Raw genomic sequence first — 25,155 nt, forward strand, 5'->3', positions numbered from 1 at the left:
TTTTGCTTACCTTTTGCTCTAGTGAGTCGACAAGCAATCCCACGTAGTTACCGCTGTACCAAAGTTGTGGTCACATAGTAACTTAGTAATTGTGAACCAAGCGCTACTCAGTGCGTTACATGAATTAACAATGAATTATGGTATATTTAAAAAAATAATAACATCAACAGATTAATAAATTCTGTACGGTCATGATACCTGCATAACCTTATTGTAGAGTGACAAGTGCACTTTTGTAATAATGTAAATAAAGATACTGTATTGCTGTTTTGATTAAATACGTTTATTTTGATCAGTTACATATAGGTGTATATCCCTGTGGGAGCATCACAGTAAACGTCCTAGATACTTTTCTTTATAATCACACTTGCTCTAAAAAATAAAATCACCTTTTAATTTCTGCTTGACATCAGAAATAGGTTCATCTTTACAGAATTCTTGTATGACAAGAAAATGTGCAATCTGAAATACTCAACTCTCACGATTCAGCAATTAAAATGATCTCATAAAACTGCTCATTAGCAGTAGCGTTTTGTCAATAAAATGAACTTGGCCTTACAAATATTAAGCCAGTCGTTCATCTGATCAAGATCACCGTGAGTGTTGCCTTTCAACAAACAAATAAACGATAGTCATATAATCATTGACAGCATATAAAATAACTTTGAAAAGCTAGTAGCCAGGCAGTGAATGGGTAATAATCCCTCAAAGCTAGCACTTACAAAAGGCCAGTGTAGAACTATAGAATTAGACAGTAAGAGAAAACCACCTGATCAGCACATTATTCACACACCCAGTTGCTTGTGCAAAATAAATCAGGTAAAGTATCAGTTCATTGGTCTAAGAAACATGTTGATACACAATACATGTACTTTTGTATAAGTGTAAATCATGCTGTGTGTGAATCAGTAAAATAATTGGCTCCTGTGAAAACACAGTTCTCTGAGATGAACAACTGAGAGATTCTTCAAATGGTGACGAGGCATTTTTTAAACAAAAATAAACCAAAAACAGAACTGTACATAATATCTATGACATTATTTTTCCCCTTATTCCATCTTATCAGCAAGGGTAGCAAATAAACAAATCAAAAACGTAATAAATACATTGCATCAAAGCAGTTAACAATATATTAAAATTGCTGCATAATATAGTTTATCTTTATAGTGTTTATATATAAAACTCATATTTGTAAAAAGAAAGAAAACGACATCTGTAAAATAATAATAATAATAATACAAAAGCTTCATTAGGATAAATTGGCAAACACATTGGATTGGACAGAATCACATTCAAAGGCTTTTCACCTGGCATGATAAAATGCTAAAAGGATATGACTGGCAAATAGGGACAGTAATTTCACATGATACGTTAAGTCAGACCTTCAAAACACAGATCGGCTTTTTTCCACATCAATCTATAGGCAAGGTGCTATTTTCAAGATGAAGAAAAAGCCTTCTCTTTGAGACCAGATTTACATTTGAACGGCTTCAGACGCAGACAGATTTGGTGTGTGTGCTCTGAGAAAATCTTGCTAAACATGAAGATATACAAATTATTGCCACTGTCAAAGCTTTCACGTTTGTTAATGATGAAATCTTATTTTAAATTGCATATATTACAAACTAATCTGAAGCGAAACCACACAGGCCAATAAGAGCGAAAAAGGATATTTTCTGCAGTTTTACCCTCCAACTTTGTCTCTTCACATCCATGACTATTCAGTGAAAAGCAAAGTGCTTTTCTTAGTGTATGCAACATATTCAAATATCTGTTTTCTGCTCATAAAAAACCTCCACAAAATTCACAGAATGCACAAAAAAAACAATCCAGACTTAGCTTAAAATTCCCTTTTTGAAAACGGATGGATTGCAGTGTAGGTAATTAACTTGGCTGCGATACACTATCATCCTTTCTGTCTCTTCTTTTCCAGTAAAGGGATATGTAAAACCAAATGAGCAAGGTAAGCCAACATACAAAGACTTTCATTCTTATAGACTGAGCCTGTGAATCTTATCCGCAGTTAAAATGAAGGTTTGCCTGTCTGGGTGGGTAACCCGGCACTGCGGAAGGAATTCCTCGCTGGGAAACACTAAACAAGTGACGATAACCTTGGCTTTGTTCACTTGTTAACGTTTTTTAGTATTTCTGCTCTCCTCTTGGACATACTACGGGATTCATCCTGGCAGACTGTTCAGTAAAGTTCAGTATGAAAGCATTTACATGTTGTTTCTTCATTATAAAAAGATAATATTTACAATCCAGTGTCCCTTTCAGCTATAGTTAATGAAGTCCCTCCAGTTTAATTTGTAAAAACACCCAGTCAGAGAGCAAGAAGAGAAAAGATAATGATCGATTTCAATGGTCTCAGGTGTCATGCATGACTGCATGATTTCACTGGCACTGCATTAAAATGGTAAGTGCTAAGAAAAAGAATGGAAAAATACATTTAATAATAAGCAAAGAAAAGAATCTTTATGAAAGAAAAGTGACCAGGGACCAGACCTGTGCCTCTGCCAGATTTCTTAAGGCAGGGCTCACCGTGTAGTTTGTTTTTGTTGGGTATTTGATGTGATGTGAGTGATTCCTTCAGTTCTGTATTTATAGGATTTTGGCGTATTGGCGAGCCTCTTATTGGCTGTGAGCATCATTGGTACTGGTCCCCATTAGGAATGTGATGCTATGGCACTTGGTGCAGATCGACAGGCAGCGTGACAGGACGGGAGCGTGTGTCCGTGCTTTGTTCAGTAGTATGGCACGGAGCGCTCTAGTGCACCCTCTTCCAAACACCCATTGGAGCCCACGTGGCTCTTTATATACATCATTAATAGCTGCACACCAGCTGCTGATTGGCTGACCTCTTGCCAGCTGAAGGTTTCCTAGGGCAAGCAAGGTGCGACTCGAATTCAGAACGGCCTTCACAGGATGAAACGAAAAAGCAGAGATGATATGATAGCGGTGATCCGAGAGTGTGCGTATAGTGAGTTAGTTGCTAGTTTTATTCCTTCTGGGGTTTTTTCCCCCCCTCCATTGCAGCAGCCCCATCTCATTTGGTAACCTGAGGGAATCAAAAAGAAAAAGTCAAAGACAGGTCAGTCTCTGGCTGTTTGTGTTGTTGAATAAAACTTGGAGCAATAACATCCTAGTCTCTGGCTTCCCAACAGGATGTTTCATTTTAATTATTATAACTCCGTACCCACTGAGCCATCTGTCTGATGCTGCTGGTGAGGTAAACCAACCCCCATTTTTACACACACACTGCAACTAGAGCTTCTGTAAGCTTCCCACAGCTGCCCCACTGACATCACAAGTCTGTCAAACTTGACAATAATTGTATTCAGTTTCATTTTAATGTAGTACAGATAGGAAATGCAGAGTACAGAAGTACTGTATGATGATATTTGGCTCATGCAACGTAACTACAAATGTTAAATACTAGGGTATTATGCTTAGATAATCACATCAGTGACGTTTACGGAGCATCCAGGGTCTTGTTTGGGATTTGTTTATCATTATGCCACAAATAATCTGGCCTAGAAGCTCTTTTACTATTAAACAAACCATTGTTTTCTTCATTGTGTGATAGCACACACTCATACACTGTCAAAGTTCAGTAATTATGTACTAATGCTGGATTTGGTCTTTTAAATCAGGGTTTTTCAAGTTCATGTTTTTACTAAAAAACATGTATTTTAGGTATTTTACAAAATGATGTCATTTACTATTTACAAATGGGGTTTATACATTGAAATGTAAAACTTTGTTTGTATATCAGGAAAAATGTGGTATTTGGTCTCACAAGGAGATCGTCTCTTTTGATTTAAACCAAAATCTAACATGGCAAACCCATGTTTATATGTTTTCAACATTGAAAATAACTAGAAATTTCTTAAACACCAAATCAGCATATTATTTCTGGAGGAACATGTGACACTTACGAGTGGAGTAATAACTGCTAATCACATAAATAAATTACATTTTACAATATATTAAAATAGAAAATAGTTCATTTAAATTGCAATAATATTTCACAATATTACAGTTTTACTAGATTTCTGATCAAATATTTGTAGCCTTGATGAGCATAAGAGTCTCAAATAAATAATCAATCAATCTTACCAACCCCAATTTTTTTTTACGGTAGCATACATAACTCTGCAGCTCATATTGAGCAGAATATGCATTTAGGAAATCCAATCATGTTTAACTGCCCAAAGGGTGAAAACCTGAAGGACATATCTGGTTGTGGTATCATTTAATTAGAAGATGTTCTCTAAAAGGAAAGACAAGCTTCTTATGGAGAAGACTCTCCATTTTGTCATCATGCCATTCTTTGTCCATTAGATTTAAGCGCTCACTATGTATCTCTTTAGTGACTAGCACGTCCTCCATCTGCAAGGGCAGTGGTCTATTTCTCCATTGCTCTCCCTTTTCATCTCTCATTTATTCTCTCTAATATCTTCTCATTGCTTTGGTTGCAAGCCCTTCCTGTCTGAAATCGTTGGCCCTAATCAAGGCTAATGTCACAATAGTGATTTTTCTCGGACTCCCGCTCCCACTGTCACATCACTGGCCTCCTCATAATTTATTTTCTAATATTGGGTGTGTGGGTGTCTGTCTGTTATGTAACTCTGCGGTTTCCTCTCCACTTTGTGCTTTGACCCCTATTGATCAGAGAACTTTTCCCATTTATATAAGTGACTGAGGCAATATGTCTTGCCATCACACGCTCATTTATGCTAATTTACATGCCTCTGACAGGCTAACCCTCAAGGCCACGGTTTACGCTGCATCCAGCCGGAGATATTTCATTGATTTCTAGTTCAACTGCAGTCAGTTTAGGCTGTTAACCTAATAAAGAGCGGTAGTTTTGCTAATTAGAAAGTGGCTGGTGCTGTAGAGGAGTAGGACAGCTAACTTGGGACAGCCTGTCTGCAGAACAAAAATACATGACCACATTTAACAGTTACAATCCGCCCTCTCAGTCCGAATATTTAGGGGACTAGTTATTTTTAGTGTACTGCTCCCACACACATTGTCCTCCACCTAAAAACTGGCAACCAGGGAAGCCTATTTCCTGATGTTGTTAGATGTTTTCTTTCTCTGTCTTTTGATGCTTTGCCGTTCTTTTGGGGCATACAAAGTCATGGTAATTATACAAACAGGCTCATAACAGTGAGTGTGAGAGTCTGATAAGAGAAAGAGGGGAAGGGGGCAGGAACAGAGGCTTGAAGATGAGGCAGATTTGAGATTATCAGCTGATGAAATAACCTGCTCACCCAAAAAACTACTCAAAATATCTATTATAATGAAAAGGTGATGCCACCATGAGCCCAAAGTCTATTCTATTCTATTCTATTCTATTCTATGGTATTGTGATGCGCAAGGACTCCAATGTGTAAAACATAGAGTAAATAAAGGTTAAGTGTGCAGCTCTGGAGTTTCATAAAGGTGGTATGTTATTATTTCTCCCCTTACAGTCCAGAATACCTTCTCATAAATAAGCTTGAACCATTGTATTCTCTATTTTAAAAGGTCAACAGAATAACAGATTATAACAGTGTAAAGGGAAAAAGTGCGGGTGCCTTTGTTGGAGACTTGCAGGAATTTGAGGTCTTACCTTAACTGTGGATGGCGGCCGGGAAAGCTGGTTTACTCTGGAGGAAAAAAAAAAAGAAGAAAAAAAAACAGAACAATGAGGGAAAAAATAGTGTAGATATAGTATTTATGCAATGCTTTTCATAATTGTACACTACACATCAGCAGGATCTCTTATTGGAGGGGTTTTCAAACTGGGTTGCAGATATTAATTAAATTAAAGATATTAATTTAATGTGTTTAAGACGATATTTTTAACACATTTACCAAATTTGATCTTATTTTGCCTGCTTTAAACTGGTTGGGAATCAAGAGATTAATCACAATTATTTTTATAGCCCTGGTTTTAAACAGTACGAAATAAACTTTTTTCCAGCTTACATAACATTACTCTTAATAGTGGGTAAAATAAACTGTTAACTTAATACAAAGTAAATATTCTCCAGATAATATAATAATAATAATAATAATAAATTACATTACCCAGTTTTTCATCTTTTGGGGTCCAAAAGTTTGATAACTTTAATTTACAAAGCAAATTCACAGCAGCATTATTGAAATACAACCATTTAGATGCAAAGCTCTGAGTAAAATTAGGTACAGCAGTGGTTTGATTCAGTGTGACCACAGGTGGTCAGGGTAGTGACAGAAGTTGGTGAGGATCCAGATTCTTAATGCGAGAAACACTAATTCTGTAGAAGTACTTCAGTTCTCCTCATCATCTTCGCTGATGAGCATTTTCACTTCTTTCCTTTTTTCCCTATGATAAGATGCTCTCTTGCCGCCTTGTAATTTCAGTCACTCTATTGGAAATCTCAATGGTGACACTTCACAGGCTGCTAGTGCTTTAACACACAGTTCACAGGATGCTTATATCTACAGTACATCCCAATGGACACCATGCCAACTGATGCCAGGCAGCAAAGGATATGAGACAAATGTGTGCGTGTGTGTATTTTTGTGTGACTGCCTGGGTGCCCAGTGTTTTCCCCTGCGCTATAAACAGCTCCCTCATGGCCCAAAAAAGCTTAAAGCCTAGAAATAAAGTACTCTTCAAGCTCAATATATACTCCTCCGCTCCAGTGAACGCCTTTCGTTTTGCATGTTGTGTCCATAAATAGAGGAAGACAAAAAAGAATGCTATATTCATGTAACAAGATATTTATGAATAAAGAACTACTGGGCCTGAAACAGCACGGATAAAATTCTATTTTTAGACTGCATGATGACTCGTGATGATGCAATGCTTATGAAAAATTGTGAGAAGGGTGTTATGTAAGAGTATTTGTTGGAAATGTATAATTGCACAGGCTCATAACAGCTGGATATAAGCGTATAGTGTATGCTGCATTCACAAATATAACTGCTTTAATCTGTAGCTGCTGCTTTTGGCATGCATGATATAGCAGGCCATTACATAGCATATATAGCTGAAATTCAGTGGCTGCATAAAACCAGTGGTGTGGTAAAACTTCTGTATAAACTACAACCAACAGTGGGAGTAAACTAAACTTTTTTTTAAACTGAAAGGTGGATTTGTTATCATAATTATTCTAAATTTAAGGTTATTTTTATCTTATTCTAAATTTAAAAGTGAAGTATTTTTCATTTATTCTAAATTTAAATGAGTTTTTTTTTTGTTATATTTTATTTGACATTTGAAGTGAAGTTAATGTTAAAATATGTTCTCTCATCCCTTTTTAATATACAGAGAAAACTACAAGTTTATTTCCCTGAAAAATGCACTGTGGTTCTTTAAAAACATTGCTCTGTTCGTATGAGTATCTGACCAGCTTGGCATAGCAACAATGGCTCCACCAATTGTGTGAGGGCTATCTCTTTATCTGACCAATAGTAGAAGTGGGAAGTGTTCAGGGAAACCTACTTGAAAATAGTCAGTTATATATTATTCTGTTTGACACAACAACTTTAAACCTAGACACTGTATTTTTTGTCAAGATTTATTCATGTTAGGATTGATTTATTTAAGATCTGTATCTGTGGTGCACTATTTGTATTCCACTACTTATGATATATAGCAGGAAAAAGAACAATTTAATAATTCTGCTGAGTAGCTCCATGTAAAAAATGACTATGATGATTAAACTGCCTGTTGTAATAGATGGCGAGACGGGAAGAAAAGTCAACCTCCTGGGCTGTCTCTAAGACCTATCGTGAGAAGATCTTCCGCAGTAATCCAACATACCACCCTGCCTAAAAATGTCCCCAAGCAGACAGGAAGGAAGTCATTCTTGAGTGGCAACACACACAGGAAATCCACTTGATAAAAGACGGCCGCAAAACAGAAAGCGAGTCGCAAAGTTTGGGTATCATGTTTGTCTTTACCTTTTAAGGCAATGGGACTTTTCCATAACCAAACCGGCATATGTTTTAGATGAAGGTCTGTTTTAAAATGTCTATGTTTAAATATACATATATAGGACAAAGTATCTTGCGATGGCTTATGTATGCCATGTTAAAATGAAATGACATGTCTGGGTAGCTTGAATAGCAAGAGACAACATTGGGGTTTATTTGAAGTTTATTTTGTCTCATGTCGTCATGACTGTTACTAAATGCTACTTTCATAAAATTGCTTAGTTAGCTTGTCTCGCTAGTCTACTGAAATTACATTTATTTTGAAATCTCTCCTATACTGATTAATGATTTGAATATGGAAAGCTCTTGATCTACTAAAGCTCATCCGTAACCCACGTAAAGTGCCATTTTCCAATAGGCAGATCACTTCTGCAGAGTGTCTTTGTTTGAGAATACATCTCGATCTCTGTCCGTCTATCAATCTCGCTCATCCTCGCGGATTAACTGTCCACCTGAGGCTATTCACCAGGCACACAAAGATGGCCAAGGCTACCAACATCACCATGGCAACCGGTATTCTCCGAATTGTCTTTGTCAGTGGAGGAAATGGGAAATGATAACCCCGTTTAGGAATGTAAAGTAAGGAACCCTTGAAACGGAAGCACCTCGATGCCTTTAGAAAGTTTTCAGAATAATGACTTAAAAGATTGGACTAAATTAGCGCTATCAAGGTTATGAGTAAAGGCCTAGGCACTCACTGTTTCTCCGCTTTGTCACGATCGTCGAGAAAGAAAAGGGCGGTGGCCAGGAAGAACATCCCCCCCAAAACGATGACAAAGGGGCAGAGCATGAGGGCATAGCCCAAGCTCAGGAACTGCCATAACGCTGATGTAGTGTAGCTCTCCTGCAGCGCGTCTGATATCTGCAGGAACACATAGAAACAGAAACAAAAGCACTCATTAGCAAACAAAGGAAAAGTCTGCTGCGAGTCATCAGTGACATTAATGTAATAATTAACTTCCTAATATTGTCTTCAAGAGCTGCGCTGTTTTAATCAGTTACTGGGTGAATGGTTAATTATGCTAACTTGTCTTAAGCTACTGGTATCTGTTGAACAGCAAGTCAATATATCTATAAAAAGACAATAAACGTTAATTAAACTATTGATTCAATCAAGGCGGCATTTAGTTCAGTTTCAATTTTACAAACTGATTTAATTTTATGCTGTGTGCTCCCTTAGGATTCACTCAGTCAGTAGTTAGCAACTGGTTGTTAATGTTAAAGACCACATGAGGTATTTCCTATGTGATATCAGCAGGGGATATTGTCATTCTAAAGAGCATTTGATTGTACAAAAATAAAGTGTAGTGCGGGCTGAGTCAGCAGTATTTTTGTTCCATTTTCCTGGAAGATCATTTTTAAATGCCTACATCTGCTAAAAATACATTGTCAACTTGGAGTACACTAAAGGCCACAAAACTCAAATCCTGATTTCATTCATCACTATTTATAACAGACCTGTGAACAGAAAACAAGAGGGTGTTTCCAGTGCTAATATGCAAAAATGCTTTGTTCTGGCTATTCTAAAGTAGCATATTATTAGAAAATAAAGCAAAAGTTGTATATTTTGACAAAGGCACTAAAAGCAGCATGAAAAAGACATTTAGAAGCGCTAATAATCTCCTCAGTGTCCATCTAACTGACTTTAACTTGGCTAATCCTTTATCAGCACTAGCGTGTCTCAAGTCTCACGGGTCAGCTGACTCTAAAAGGTGTGTGAGTAGATACTGACAGTGAGGTCTGTGTCTCGTTGTACATACTTAACCATATTTTGGGGACAAATAGTTACCCAGAAGTGAGATAAATCTGACAAAACCTCCTTATGGGGATGTCCTTGTTTGTAAAACTGGTAAGTAAATAGAGGGTTATTTTAATTGTAATAATGCAGAAAGTTTTGTGTAAGGGTTAGGTTATAGTATCTGCAACTAGCTGTATATATTAAAAAAAAAAAGTCTACAGAATGCCCCTATTTAGACAGCTAAGCAAACGTGTGTGTGTTTGTGTGTGTGCGCAGACCACACTCCTGATATGTGTGTGTATATGTTGGCCTTCATGATGCCAAACATGAACTATTTCTTCTGATAAAAATAGGGCTGAGGTTGAACATTTCTGGTGCGTGTCTAATGAGGTTTTTTGCAAAAAAAAGATCGTAGATTTCGGTTGATAGCCTATTTTTATAGATAATTACACCACCCACTATGCCTGAGGGTATAGATTCACACAGGTACTCTGAATGTTTTTACATCAGTTAGAGTGAAATGGAGCATTACCAGGTATTTAGGAAATGTTATTCATTCACAGGTCTAGTGCACACATTGTTCAGTTTTTAGAAGAACGTGTTGTCTGCCTGCCACATGTTCTTAAATTTCTTTCCAGTTGTCTTCAGTAAGCTATTGGATGTCACTGCTCTCATAACAGCTTAATGTCTGGAAAAACTATAGTGTCTCTGCCCTGTGTCAAGGTTCCTATGGTTTTTCTCTAAAATCTCTTCTTCTTTTTGTTATTCAGAGCTGGCAGATTTTCTGCGACAGAAGTACGTCACAGCCACCATCACACTAGCCTGCCAGACCTCCAGAGTGAAATTATCAAGTAACTGTTTATGCATGACTTGGTCCCACGTTCCTGGATTTGACAGGCCAGAATGTCCACACACTTCCTGTGAAGACATAACCGAGCTACTATCTTAGAGGTAAAATAGAAGATCATTGTATTCCCAGAAAGCAACTGAGTCATGCGAACTGACCACAAATGAAACATCACAAAACGTGGCAGAATTATAACCACACTGTCCAGCTGTCTGTCAGCAGGTAGGGCGTTTTGAGCGGATGGAAGTTGCTAACACTGCGACTTGTGAACTTGACCTCTGATCTTTGAGAAAAGAGTAGTCAAACAGTTTAGTAAAGTGCTAGCAATACAAAATCATGGGATTGATTCCCAGAGCAGAAACTTTTATGCAATACAAAGTGAACTTGATAAAATGCATAAACTTCAAAAGTTTAAACATTTGGGCTTTAAAAGGAAATAATACTTTTAAGCATTAGGCATATTAAACTAATCAAAAGTGACATTCATAATTTTATATAAGATTTATATTTCAAATAAATTCTGTTCATTTGAACTTTCTATTCATCAAGGATCCTCAAGGAAAATGGAATGTGGAATGTGGAAAATGGAAAAAAAAATGTATTAGTCTGCAGCACAACTATTTTCAACATTATGATAATAACAGTGAATGTTTTTAAACACAAAAATCAGCATATTAAAATGCTTGAAATTCAGCTTTGCCACCACAAGCATAAATTACATTTTAAAATATTATTTGTGACCCTGGACCACAAAACCAGTCTTAAGTCGCTGGGTTATATTTGTAGCAATAGCCAAAAATACATTGTATGGGTCAAAAGTATAGATTTTTCTTTTATGCCAAAAATCATTAGGATATTAAGTAAAGATCATGTTCCATGAAGATATTTTGTAAATTTCCTACCGTAAATATATCAAAACATAATTTTTGATTAGTAATATGCATTGCTAAGAACTTCATTAGCAGATAAATACAGGCTTTCAATACGAACCATTAAAATGTCCGCCGTAATGGCCCAGTTCAAAAAGAGCAGCGTCTCTCCGATGAAAATGCAGATCTGAGGAGAAAAATAGAAGAAGAAAGGCCAATTATATTTCATTTTATCCTTTAAAATGAGAAATGTACATAAATACATACAGATAGCAGGGTTTGCAGTTGGTCAAAGGCTAAATTAACCCAGCTCATCTACTAAATCAAAAAACCCCAATAAATGTTGTGGACTATGAAAACGTGTCATTATACTGTGGTTGCATTATATGCAATTTTTGATTTGAGGGCAATAGAACCGTGTCTTGCTCCAAACCGTAAAAAAGAGACTAGTGGTTAGCATTATACTAGAGTGGAACCTAAAATGTCTGGTGGCTGAAAACGTGTTACATTTAACAAGTTATTTTAACAGACTCACGAGAACAGACTAACTGACTTAGGCATTCCCACACAAATGAACTGATATCCCTCAGTGTCTGGTCTGGATTTTCTAGGTGCTTATGGCAGATTGAGACACAAGGATTGAATATCTCCACTAATCTTAGTGACTTGACAGAATGTAGATGGTCTCTCCACATCTCTGAGGCCAGAATGCAGCTGACGGCAGCTGCTGGGGTCAAACCAGATGGGATTGTGCAATGAACTGTAGGTTGCAGGGGAATTTGATCGTTCAAGTGGCTGTTCTAACTTTGACAGGGTCTTAAGTTGGGCTCAGAGTGATATGTTGAGCAGGGCTGGCAGAGGGATGACCTCAGGGTGTAAAACAGAGGTGACGGTATTAGTTCACGGGTCTAGAAACTTCCATTTATATGTCGGTGTGAAAAAAATATCTGAAGGTGAGGAAATGAAAGCGTGTGTGTTTGGACATGTATGAAACTCTGTCCCAAAGTGGCTTGAGGCTCAGACAGTGTGACGGACGGACAGACAAGCTAAAACTGTAAAGCCCTGCAGAACTCTGGTTAAGGGCTGAAGTGTGCTGACGAGACAGCAGCTGGAACAGACCCTGACAGAGCTCCAGCGTGCTGTCACATTCTCAGACTGCACATCTGTCACTATCAGATTTTCACACTCCAAATATTTTCCCTCCTTAAAGTTTTGGATTCCTTGTTTTTTGTATATGCTCCATTTGGATGTAATTAAAGAAGCCTCTGAACAAGTGATTGAAAAGGGCGCTCATGTCTTTAGTTGGGAGCTGGGTATATTTTTACCCAGAACTGACACTGTAATGTTACCTGTTTGACAAGATGGCATGAGGGCCTGTGGTCCAAATGATGTGTCATTCATTTCTATAAATATCTTAAAATTGATCATTTACTGTAAAATTTGCCCTGTTGCTCTAAGTGAGACTGACAAGCGTTTACTTTTTACTTTTCCACATTTTCCAATTTATTATAAAGTGATAAATGACAATATACACCACTGTTCAAAAGTTTTGAGTTGGCACTTTTTAATGTTTTTGGAAGTAGTCTCTTATGCTCACCAAGGCTGCATTTATTTGATCAAAAAATACTGTAAAAACAGTAATCTTGTGAAATATTATTACAATTTTAAGTAATATATTTGAAAGTGTAAATTACTTATTTGATTGCAACACTGCATTTCCACCATTACTTCAGTCCTCAGTGTCACACGATCCTTCAGAAATCACGTATATATTCTGATTTAGTGCTAAAGAAACATTTCTTATTATTATCAATGTTAGACAAGCTAAAACTGTAAAGCCCTGCAGAACTCTGGTTAAGGGCTGAAGTGTGCTGACGAGACAGCAGCTGGAACAGACCCTGACAGAGCTCCAGCGTGCTGTCACATTCTCAGACTGCACATCTGTCACTATCAAATTTTCACACTCCAAATATTTTCCCTCCTTAAAGTTTTGGATTCCTTGTTTTTCGTATATGCTCCATTTGGATGTAATTACAGAAGCCTCTGGACAAGTGATTGAAAAGGGCGCTCATGTCTTTAGTTGGGAGCTGGGTATATTTTTACCCAGAACTGACACTGTAATGTTACCTGTTTGACAAGATGGCATGAGGGCCTGTGGTCCAAATGATGTGTCATTCATTTCTATAAATATCTTAAAATTGATCATTTACTGTAAAATTTGCCCTGTTGCTCTAAGTGAGACTGACAAGTGTTTACTTTTTACTTTTCCACATTTTCCAATTTATTATAAAGTGATAAATGACAATATACACCACTGTTCAAAAGTTTTGAGTTGGCACTTTTTAATGTTTTTGGAAGTAGTCTCTTATGCTCACCAAGGCTGCATTTATTTGATCAAAAAATACTGTAAAAACAGTAATCTTGTGAAATATTATTACAATTTTAAGTAATATATTTGAAAGTGTAAATTACTTATTTGATTGCAACACTGCATTTCCACCATTACTTCAGTCCTCAGTGTCACACGATCCTTCAGAAATCACGTATATATTCTGATTTAGTGCTAAAGAAACATTTCTTATTATTATCAATGTTGAAAAAGGTTGTACTGGTAATATTTTTGACCATTTTTAGGATTCTTTGATGAAAAGTTACAAACAACAGACTTTATTTCAAATAGAAATCTTTTGTAACATTATAAATGTATTTACCATCCGTTGATCAATTTAGTACATCTTACTAAATATGAATTCTCTTAATATAATTTTTAAATGATTTTTATTATACTATAAATTGTTATTCTTTTCTTGCGTCCTTTATTGAGCAATATTTAACCCAAGATTGTGTGAGTTCGTGTGACCCAAACTAGACAACTGAGCAGCCAGGTCTACCTACAGGTCTGCCTTATATTCTGATTTAGTGCTAAAGAAACATTTCTTATTATTATCAATGTTATATTGATAAATATAAATGTATTTACCATCCGTTGATCAATTTAGTACATCTTACTAAATATTCATTCTCTTAATATAATTTTTAAATGATTTTTATTATACTATAAATTGTTATTCTTTTCTTGCGTCCTTTATTGAGCAATATTTAACCCAAGATTGTGTGAGTTCGTGTGACCCAAACTAGACAACTGAGCAGCCAGGTCTACCTACAGGTCTGCCTTATTATAAATATTTTCAAAGTCATCACTATTTTTAACAAAGGCACAAGCGGTTGCAAAACCAGGTGATTTTGAGGGTACAGTTCGTGACCAGTCTTTAATATTTAAGATAAGGTGGCAAACGTTGAGCAAGCTTAGGGGTTCTCAAACATAACACCAGATAGATGGCATTATCAGTGCACTGGGTTCTTCTGTCCATAGGAAAGACAAACAGTCTCTAAAATATTTTCTCATCAGGCTTCAGTTCTTATCATAAACACTTACGAGATTCCCAGTCCGGTTTGGCCCTTCCATTTAGTTCTGACCTGATTGTTTTTTTTGTTAAAAGAATGAGTGTGACCTGATAGAATTTTTTGTTTTCTTATGCAGCATAACTTTTTTCTATTAGTGACTCAGAAATGCCACAGCCCATTGTTTCTCAGCAGTAACTGTGAAAACTGCTCCCTTTTCCTGCTTTACATGCCAATTAAACAAGTACGCAGCGCCTGTCGCTCTTATTCTTTTAGTATTGGGTTTGGATCTAACAACTCTTACAAGCAACTGTTTAACCCACTGAATGCAACAGACTTTATATCGTTTAAAGCCTTATATTGAACTCTGAATAGAAGTGGCCTTATTTGACTTTGACTGAGAGGACTCATTATAATACAAGTATGGTCAGAAGGGAGTTGTACTAGAGATATTCAGGCCACAGTGTTAAGCAACCTTTAAGGGGAGATTCTCAGTGTTTACGCAACATTTCATGGCAACTAATATAGTTTTGTGTTAAAATAACACTGGTCTTAGCTGGTCTAGCTTGTCTTTCATCCTGCCCAAGCTGTTTTTGAGCTGGAGTAGCTGATCTAGCAGCCAGCCCCAACTGGTTTTCATCTAGTGTAGATGGTCAGCCAGCTGGTCTCCCAACCTGACCAGTTGACAAGTGCCCAAAACCCCTCTAAAACCAGCAAACCAGACTAGCCTGACCATCTTAAACTGGTTTTAGCAGTTTTTAAAAGCTGTTTTGCCATGTGTCTGCCTCATTGACTTGGTCTGTCTTCTTTTCCCGATTTGTCTTCCCCACCAAAGCTGTGTCATACACCCTAAAACTTTCATGCTCTGAGTAGGCTGGCTGAACTCAGCATGCATACTAATGCCGCTGATAATGGCTTTACACTGAACATCACCTCTGGCTATGTAAGAGAGTCAACCACTTAGCATTACTCAGGGGCTTACAATGACAGATCAGCTCCGAGGGAAAGAGAAAGGGAGATGACTGGGGAGAGACGCCAGCTTCCCAGACAGTGTCGCTTGGGTTTTTGGATTTGGGGACTGTGGTGGAATACGAACATCAAACGTTCGGGTGACCTAATTCTGAGAATCTCTGTCTGAGGTTGTAGGATATGGTTTCAGAGTGCATGTGTCTCATGAACTTTCCTTTAAGTCCTTCTAAAGGCAAGACTGCCTGACAGAGTGATATAAGGAAAAGAGGAAGACGGCCACTCAAGGTGGGATAATTTCAACTCTGTCGGTATCTGAAGAATCTGTGAGTCATATCTCTTCAGACATAGACCAAACTCTCTCAGCTCTACATCCTGTTTACAGTCTGATGAAGTTCATAATTGCCGTGTTATGATTTCGGTGTGGATGAAGCACATGTGAAATATTCTTTCTGTATGCTATCTGTATGCAGATTATCTGGTTTGAGACTATCACTGGATGTTATTTGACTAAGCCGCCATTCATCGGGCATTGTATGAATTGTTTTCTTCTCTTGGTCATAGTCTGTTAAAAAAAAGTTGATCGGGTGTCTCGCTGTTTTTCTTTCCATCAGCTCTCTATTTCAGTTCCACAGTATTCTGATTCATTGTTATTCTCATTCTCACTCTCCATTCCATGTTTGTACACCTGTTACCAACCCTCTCACGCTGAAGCAAAAGAAAGTGAAAAGAAAAGTTTTTGCTATTTTAAGGTTTTATAACAGTGTTGTCACTAGTGCACTAGTGAAGGTGTGAGGAAGCCATAGAAACTAGAAGTATTTGCAAGTCTTTGTTTTAATGACAGCAGCATTCAAGCTGTGTGAACTCAAGTTACAACCAGGTTAAAATGCCTCACCTGATCAGGTGTAAATATGGTCATAGTGTGAGAAAGACACATACAGTATTGATTAATAACATACACTACTGTTCAAAAGCTTGGGGTCAGATATTAGAATGTTTTCTCAAGGATCTTGTGACACTGAAGACTGGAGTAATGGCTGCTGAAAATTCAGCTTTGCGTCACAGGTATAAATTAAATGTTAAAACAATATAAAATAGAAAACAGTTATTTTTATTTGTAATAATATTTTACAATAATACTGTTTTTTGTATTTTAATCAAATGTAGCCTTCGTGAACATACTTTGAAAAACATTTTAAAAAATTACTGACCCCACCTTTTAAATGGTATTTTACATTTATTAAGGAATACTATATATGAACAGAGTGGTTCGGAACAGTAGTCTCTTGTATTTGGAGGTTGTTAATTTTTTTTATTGCACATCAGGCCATGGAATAACTGCAGCGTTTTAATCTTTCTGTTTAAATTTGGAGCGCCCCTCCCAGCATTTAACCTCGTACCCACTTCCTGTGTTCCCAGACACTCGCGCCAGGCTGTCGCTCAGCAGGTAAACCACATTGTTTATCTTTGACTGCCCCTGGCATATCCCACTGATGGACCAGTCTGACCTGGCCTATCAGACAATAGGATCTTATCAGTTAATACATATGGCTCTCAACATGAGTGTCCACTGGACCTCATTCAATGTCAAGAACCCATTAATTAAACTTATTTAATTAACCATCTAAACTTAATTGTTTATTCATCAAAATGGCCACTTGGGACCTTACTGATGTTCTTGATTGGATGAGAGGTTTTAGATATTAATTTCAGGCGTGCGCGATGTGGTGCTACCATTTTTATATGTCTGTACATTTTTGTACACAAGTTGTCAGTATTACTCTGTATCTCCATGTTTATTAGTAACTAAAATATTTTCCATGCCCATAAGAGGACTCAAATTTCCTGCCAAACATTTCTCTCATGGCTGAAGTCACTTCCTGGAAACAGTAACAACTTGACTGCAGATAAACAGTGCGCTAGACAGGAAGTGAGGCGGCACACTGTAGCGCTCTAGTCTTTCACCTCTTATTGTTCGTACTGTCGATCGTTTGTTAGGGCCGAACCCAGTTAGCTTGCAAATACCTCAACTCTCCTATTTTTCCATCTCGTCCTTTCCTCTAACTGCGTTCAGTCTCTCATCGATACTATTACTAGCCCTCAGAACAGGTCTTTTGGTGACAGCTGCTGTGTTCAGATATTTCTTTTCCTCAGTTCAGTGGGTGTTATTCGAATGCATGTATAAAACTCTAGTTTGTGCACTAGCATTTCGTGTTGTTGTTTGTCTTCCACATCAGACTAACAATTAAACTGCAAGATGTTGTATGTGAACGTAATACAGCTAAAAATGCTGCACACGTACAGTCATGAATTTTTTATCACATTTCCTCTTTTTATTTTTCCCCTTTTCTCTCTAGTCTTTTTCCAGCTCAGTGAGCAAAAGAAAATGCCCGTGTTAAGTGACTGTAATAGGTCAGCTTAAAGTCTTTCACAGCAGCAGCAGATTTTGAATATCATTGTCTATTTGGCCCATCTGAGGCAGTGACCACACAAAACGCTGAACTCAATTCTCCACAACTGACCTGTACTGAGTTGAGATGGTATCTGAGATTATCTGGCTGTCAGAAGCTGTTCCCTTCAGCTGCAGTTCACCTAACCTGACACGAAATGTCTTCATTTACATTACAGTTCTCATCCATGGCTGGTTAAATAGCAATAAAATGACCAAGTTGGATATCAGATTGTATTATATGACTAACAATGCTAAAGTGCTATTGTAAAATCATCGCTAATGAACATCTGCACACCTTCAATTAAATTGCTTAAGCAAAATTAAATCGCCTGGACTCCCTGTGTATTTAGTTTATTGCAAGCTCTGGTGGGATTAGAGGTAAGCATGGACACTTGAACATAGGTGGAAAATGGATTTGTTTGGCTATTAGGAATCAATATTTCCTTTAAATGTTTACACATCTGATATTAATGTTATATTGCAAGGTTTATTTGAAATGAGTGATTTTATTACTGATTTAGCTGCAAATAAATGTCTATCATTGTAAATAGCTGAATAAGATAAGAACGGTTTCTCTCATCGCTCAACATCATTGTGGGTTTTTTCACTGCAACTAAATTGGCATTTATTCTAATAGGTTTTTTTTAGAGCTCTCACAATTCTCTGTTTATTTATTGTTGCAAAATGGATTGTAAATATGACAATTGGGTCCTTTTAATGACTCTGCTCAAAAATGACAAAAGCTATGTACTAGTTGTTTATTGACAGAAGTGCTGTGAGGGAATAAGAGAATAGAGGGATGGCGAAGAGGGAAAGTGGATGACTGACTGTTTGTTTTTTACAACCTTTTCTTCTTTCACCCCAAAACACGCACATCATGAATTTCGTTTGGCCGGCATACTCTGACCACACACACACACACATTTTATAGATATAAATGCAGTCTCCACATGCTCACTGACAAAACAAAAAAGGCTAACGGGAAGCAAACTGCACACACATACACACTAGATATCACTAAAATCAGTTATCATAGCCACAAGGAACATTCCTTCGTTTTCATTTCGCAGTCTTCCTCTCATTAACGTGGCCTTTTAATTAGCTGCCACTCTCTATCTCTGTAGCAATAACCTCCCTGGAGACCGGCCCCACACACACACATACGATTTGATTGAGATGGTCTGTAAGGGATTCTAGATAATAAGCATCAATTTAATCTTAATGTTTTTTTGGCCTGCCTTACTCAGTTTGGCTTTACTGTTGTCTCACTTCCTCTCATAGGTTTATTGACCTGTTCACATACATTTTAAAGAAGAAGTTTAGATACTGCCTGTATGTCAAACAGATTTTCTGTTCGTTTTATATTATCTGTAACTATAGTTCTGATGGCTAAAGTAAATATAAGTTCCATTTATACTATGATATTATAAAGACAAAATGTTGTTTAAAATGTAATTTATTGGTATTTATGTTGTCACTTTGCAGTACTAAAGCCAAAATAAATGATTAACATAATGTCAGGAAAATTAATAATTCAAAATAATAATTAATTTATTTGTAAAATTGCTTTGTAAAGCACTTATTAATGATTAATAGCCAAAGTGTGCATGAGCAAAAAATAATAATAATAATAATAAAAAAACAATATATATATATAAGTCTTAAGTAGCACGGGTATGTTTTTAGCAATAGCCAAAAATACATTGTATGGGTCAAAATTATCGTTATTAAATTATTATTTTTCTTTTATGCCAAAAATCATTAGGATATTAAGTAAAGATCATGTTCCATGAATATATTTTGTAAATTTCCTACCGTAAATATATCAAAAATGTATTATTATTAGTAATATGCATTGCTAAGGACTTCATTCGGACAACTTTAAAGGCGATTTTCTCAATATTTAGATTTGTTTGCACCCTCAGATTCCAGATTTTCAAATAGTTGCATCTTGGCCAAATGTTGTCCTATCCTAACAAACCATAGATCAATGGAAAGCTTATTTATTCAGCTTTCATATGATGTATAAATCTCAATTTCGAAAAATTGACCCTTATGACTGGTTTTGTGGTCGAGGGTCACACACACATAGATATATATATATATTGTGTATCACATTTACGTACAGTGCAATGTTAACTACAGCAGGCAACTAGGCCTTGGTTTTTGTGAATAAGGCACAATCTGTTATTATCGGCCTAATTTGCATAGAAAGTGGTGTGTTTGACTTCTGATTAATTGATATATTCACGATGTAGCTTGGTTCAACAACTTGATTGTTGTCAAGTCTTAACTACCAGTGGCAACAAATGCTGTTTTGATTTGTAATTTTAGCGGCTTTTGTGACTCTTAATGACATGAGTGAGTGAGGCCTGGATAAAACAGAGAATAAGATATAGACAGCAGACAAAGAGGATGACGAACAGCAGTAGAGCTGTAACAAGAGGTCTTCTGAGACAGGCCTAGTGTTATGCTAAGTGAGCATGTCATTTAATCATTTCATCTTTGTAAAAGGGAAAGGAAAAAAGCAAAGTGCGGAAGAGAGAGCAAGAGCGAGAGACATCTAAATAATAAAGTACACTGAGTTTTTCATTATATGTAAAATGAGTCCTGCGATGCTGAATGACTCTAGTTTCAAAGTGCTCTCAAATGAGCCAGAAACTGAATGAGCTTTAGAGATGCTACTGCTGGGCTGGGTTGCTGTTCTGCTTCTAAAAATACCCAACTAGCACGGCAAGAACCAACCTAGCGCTTTCTGAGCAAAAACAAACTACATTTGTATTTTAAGATTCTTCTAAAATGATAATCACATTGACATGATTCCTTTAAGAGGTTCTGAGCAAGGTTTAAGCTGCTGCTTGTAGAGGAGAAAGAGAGTATGACACTTACATCTTTGGTAATAAAGGAGCTTAGCAGCGTCACAAAGGACCAGAAGAAGATTCCACAGCTCAGAATGATCTTTCTGTTGAATCGGTCCCCCAGGTAACCAAAAATGGGTGCGGCTATCATGAAACTGCAGATGAAAACTGGAAAGAAAAACAGAGACAGACACATTTAACTTTCATTTTCACATTTCTCTCATACTTGGTAGCATTTCCTTGCAGTCAAGATCAAAATGACATTGTAAGTTCTAAAAAAATGGCCCACTTATGCGGATGAAAACTAAAAAGTGATACCATGTCAATCCACATCCTTATTCTTTAAAATGAGGAGGAAGCTTTAAGATTCCCTTTCTGTTTCCCTAATTCACTTCCTACCACAATCCCCTTATGAATGACTGCACATTAACTAATAGCCAGACAAAACCTATACTCACAAGAGTTGTTCTTATCACAAGATTGCTTTAACCAAGCAGTTTTCCATTACTGTACATTTGCTTAATGCTGTCATAATTCACATAATTGATTAGGGTGCTACCTGCATCTTTCAGTTTCTATATTTTTTTATTCTGTTTTATAGTTTAATTCTGATCGGGGGTTTTTTGTCTTTTTCATAGGTTACATTTTTTTTTATTATTCTTTATTTATTTATTTTTTGTTCAATGTCAGTTTTTCCATTTTTTTCCCACTACATCTATGTTTAGATATCTGCATGACGCACTCCAATAAGGTCCTCAATTTGTGTGGTATGCCCAGATTCTATTCTTTTGTATTATATACTATATATACTATGCACCTGCATGCTTATAGAAAGTACTTTATTAACAGTTGAAAATTGGCATCTTCAGCAAATAAAGCAAACTTGTATGTAGCTAATGTAAATAATTCCTGTAAAGGTGCCCAGATACCGTAATAATGTCGCAAGTTTCTTAATCCTGCAGTTGCATACGCAACAACTCCAGTTGGGTTTGAAGGAAGTTACATTTGAAGTGTTTTCATAATGAGTTTGCATAGATGGCACAAGATACTAATGCTTATATGAAAACTTCAGAGCTGTAGATTTTGAGGATTTTTTGCCATCTGCACAAACACTGAAGTGGTTGTGTTTGTGTTATGCAATGTGAGGATGTGTTTGCAAGCTTACAGATGAGGAGAAATGCACTGCAAGTGCCATGATCTATAATACATTTACATCCTCCTTTGTGCTGTGTTGAGTCTGGGCTGAAGTTTCAGCCATCTTCCACCCTTGATCAATGGCCATGTTTGGATATTTAATAACTCCCCATTTTTGCGGAAGGCTGAATTTGCTGAAGCCACCGGAAACATTGCCCTGTGTTATCCTTGGCTGCTAGTTCAAGCCAAAGCCCGACCTGACTTGAGTATATCCACTCCAGAAGCAAGTACGGAGCCTACACCAAGCCTGCTGGGAAATCAGAACTCTCTCCACACGCTTGAATCTCTACAAATTACAGCAGCACATGCTAAATGATCTGCTATTTCATCCCTGAGTTCTCTCGCTTAGTGTTCGTAATTAGGCTGCCTTTGAAAATCGTTCCAAAAATGAAAAAGATTTCAGGACGCTCAATGTTGAGTAAATGCAAAACAAAAGTGAGTTAACTATGTGTGTGTGCTTTAAATGAGTCAATGCTGGACTTGATTACAAAAACATAAGTATGATTTGATAAAGAGGATGCTGTAGGATGAGATGATAGCAAAACTGGTGCTCTGTTGTGCAACAATGTCTCAAAACAGAAGACACAGGAGGATCAAAACATCACTTTGTTGTTTAATGACAAGCAAAAAGTCTCGTAATGAAACTCTTTGCATGAAATTTCTCTGTCACGAAGTACAACACATCAACACAGTACTTTTATATCAACTACTTGAATTGTTGTTACCACACATTGTGTATAAGAGATAAGGTTTTCAAATGTTTTTTTTTTCTATACATACATTACCGTTCAAAAGTTTCGGGGCAGTAATATTTTTAAATGTTGTAAAATTAAAAGAATGTTTTCTATTTGAATATTTTTTCAAATGGAATTTATTTCTGTGATGGCAAAACAGTCATTACTCCAGTCTTCAGTGTCACATGCTCCTTCAGAAATCATTCTATGAGCTGATTTGCTCCTCAATAAATATTTTTTATTATCATTATGGTTGAAAACAGTTATGCTGATATTTATGTAACTGTAAACTTTTTTTTCAGGTTTTTTAACTATTTCATATGTTATTAGAAATGGTTACTACTAAGGAAAGAAAAAAGAAAAAAACTAATTGAAATGAATGTCTGTAATGTGCATTTAATCAGAGGATACATTTTCATAGATGATATACTGAATGAACAGAAATCCCACATGCTATGATCCATCTAAGCACAGCTCAACTAAAGCAATCAACACCTCTCCTTCTTTCTGAGATGCTGATCTCCCCCATTATTCAGAGCTGTCTGAGCCATGTCCTCTGCTAATTCCTCTGTTAATGACCTCACTTCTTGTCTGTGTTCATCACATCATATATAGAAACACCTGTGTGTTTCTGTGTGACTGTGAGACAGAGACAGTGAACATATGGACCAGCACCAAACACACAAAATGTGTGCAGTGAACGGCTCCTGAAATATTCATGCCTCAGCTTTCCCTGATGAACTCTTTGCTCTGAATTAGCATGCTAGACAGATCAGGATGTTCTTTCTTAATAGGGTGAGTTTCACGTTAAGGACAGATTCCTGACAGAGGGACAAAGACTAGACATTTACATTTAGTCATCTAGTAGATGCCGATTCAGAGCGATTTACAAATGAGAAACAAAGTAGACAAGCTTAAAGAGCAAGTACACACTTTAAGCTTTTTTCCTGCATGTTTTAGTAAAAAAAATACTATTGCACTGTTGTTCAAACCAAAACATTAGGCATACATCTTCATGCTGAAATAAACTATATTAAAAGCTCTTTTGTAGCTCTCCAGAATACTTCATTTTGATTGGCCATCCTCACCATTTTGCAGCCAAATTTTGTTCTGTAATGACCAATGAACTGTATACTGTATTTTGACCATTATTCCAATCAACCGTTTGCCTTCATAGCATTTTTTTTATAAGAATAACTATTATTCATTTTTATTATTTATTTATTTTTATTTCTTAATTTCTATGTAATTTCATTACTTTACTAAGTTCATTTAATTACTATTAAATTCTTTGTTAAAATTTCCTAATTTTTATTCAAATGTTTGACTGAAGAGGTTTTTTTCTGTAGTTTGCCCTCTGCCAGGAGCTCTGACCTGAAGTTATTCCCCTGAAGCATGAACATACTTCCTCATAATGGTATTTCTTAGATGCCTTGAGGCATGTCACACACCTCACCTGTCCGTCCAGGTGACTACTGTGGGAATTTTCGACTTAAAGCAAGTACGCTGCTTTATGTGACCTCCAATGGTGTTTTTCTGAGGTGATTTATTAAGAAAACATGAGCAACTGTGTAATGTGTTTCAAGCGGCTGATTCACCGCCTGTAAATGTCATTCTAGATTCACTCTCATTTAGAGCGCAATGTTCCGCTGTCATTCACCGCTACTTGCCTTCTATTTAAAATTCATGCTGTCTTGAAACTGTCAGAAAAGCTCCCAGATAAATGAGTGCACACACTCACACTCCTCTGTTATCCTCCTTATTTTTTTTTCTTTGAGGGATAAAAGATGATATAAAGATGGATTACATCCCGTCACAGTTCTGACAGACACTGCACCTTTACCCTTGCTTACTTGCTTTCTTTAACCCGTCTGTCAGAGCGTGGTGACCCTTCATATTTCGTCTTTGTCATGCAGGATCCCACTAGTTCTTCAATTTTATATTCCACTGCTATAGTTAGCCTCACAACGGGTTTGCTGTTTTCCATGCTTTGTTTTTAGCAACAGGAACCAAAGAGACTAACTGCTCTGGCTTAATATATACAGTAGGTTATTTGTATATACCCTATCATATTGAAAACCATCTTGGAGTCCACGGAAAAGTCCTTTTCTGGAATAT

At 36.7% G+C, this 25,155-nt stretch overlaps 1 protein-coding gene and 1 long non-coding RNA gene across 2 annotated transcripts in view; both read right to left on the reverse strand.

Moving 5' to 3' along the window:
• Positions 1-267: 267 nt before the first annotated feature.
• Positions 268-8,834, reverse strand: LOC107664517 (uncharacterized). The gene is made up of 3 exons (XR_001631464.1): positions 8,676-8,834; positions 5,621-5,657; positions 268-3,058 (listed from the first exon to the last, which is right to left on the reverse strand). It is a non-coding gene; the product is annotated as an uncharacterized LOC107664517 (long non-coding RNA).
• Positions 8,835-20,996: 12,162 nt separating this feature from the next.
• The window catches only part of LOC107664509 (protein spinster homolog 2-like), a 42,275-nt gene continuing 38,116 nt past the window's right edge, over positions 20,997-25,155 (reverse strand). Inside the window, exon 3 of the mRNA XM_016455095.1 lies at positions 20,997-21,277. Within this exon, the coding sequence (XP_016310581.1) occupies positions 20,997-21,277 (281 nt within the window). The remainder of the gene's footprint in view (positions 21,278-25,155) is intronic.

Source organism: Sinocyclocheilus anshuiensis, unplaced genomic scaffold (assembly GCF_001515605.1).
Source record: "Sinocyclocheilus anshuiensis isolate Anshui unplaced genomic scaffold, SAMN03320099.WGS_v1.1 scaffold403, whole genome shotgun sequence".
Lineage (NCBI taxonomy): Eukaryota > Metazoa > Chordata > Actinopteri > Cypriniformes > Cyprinidae > Sinocyclocheilus > Sinocyclocheilus anshuiensis.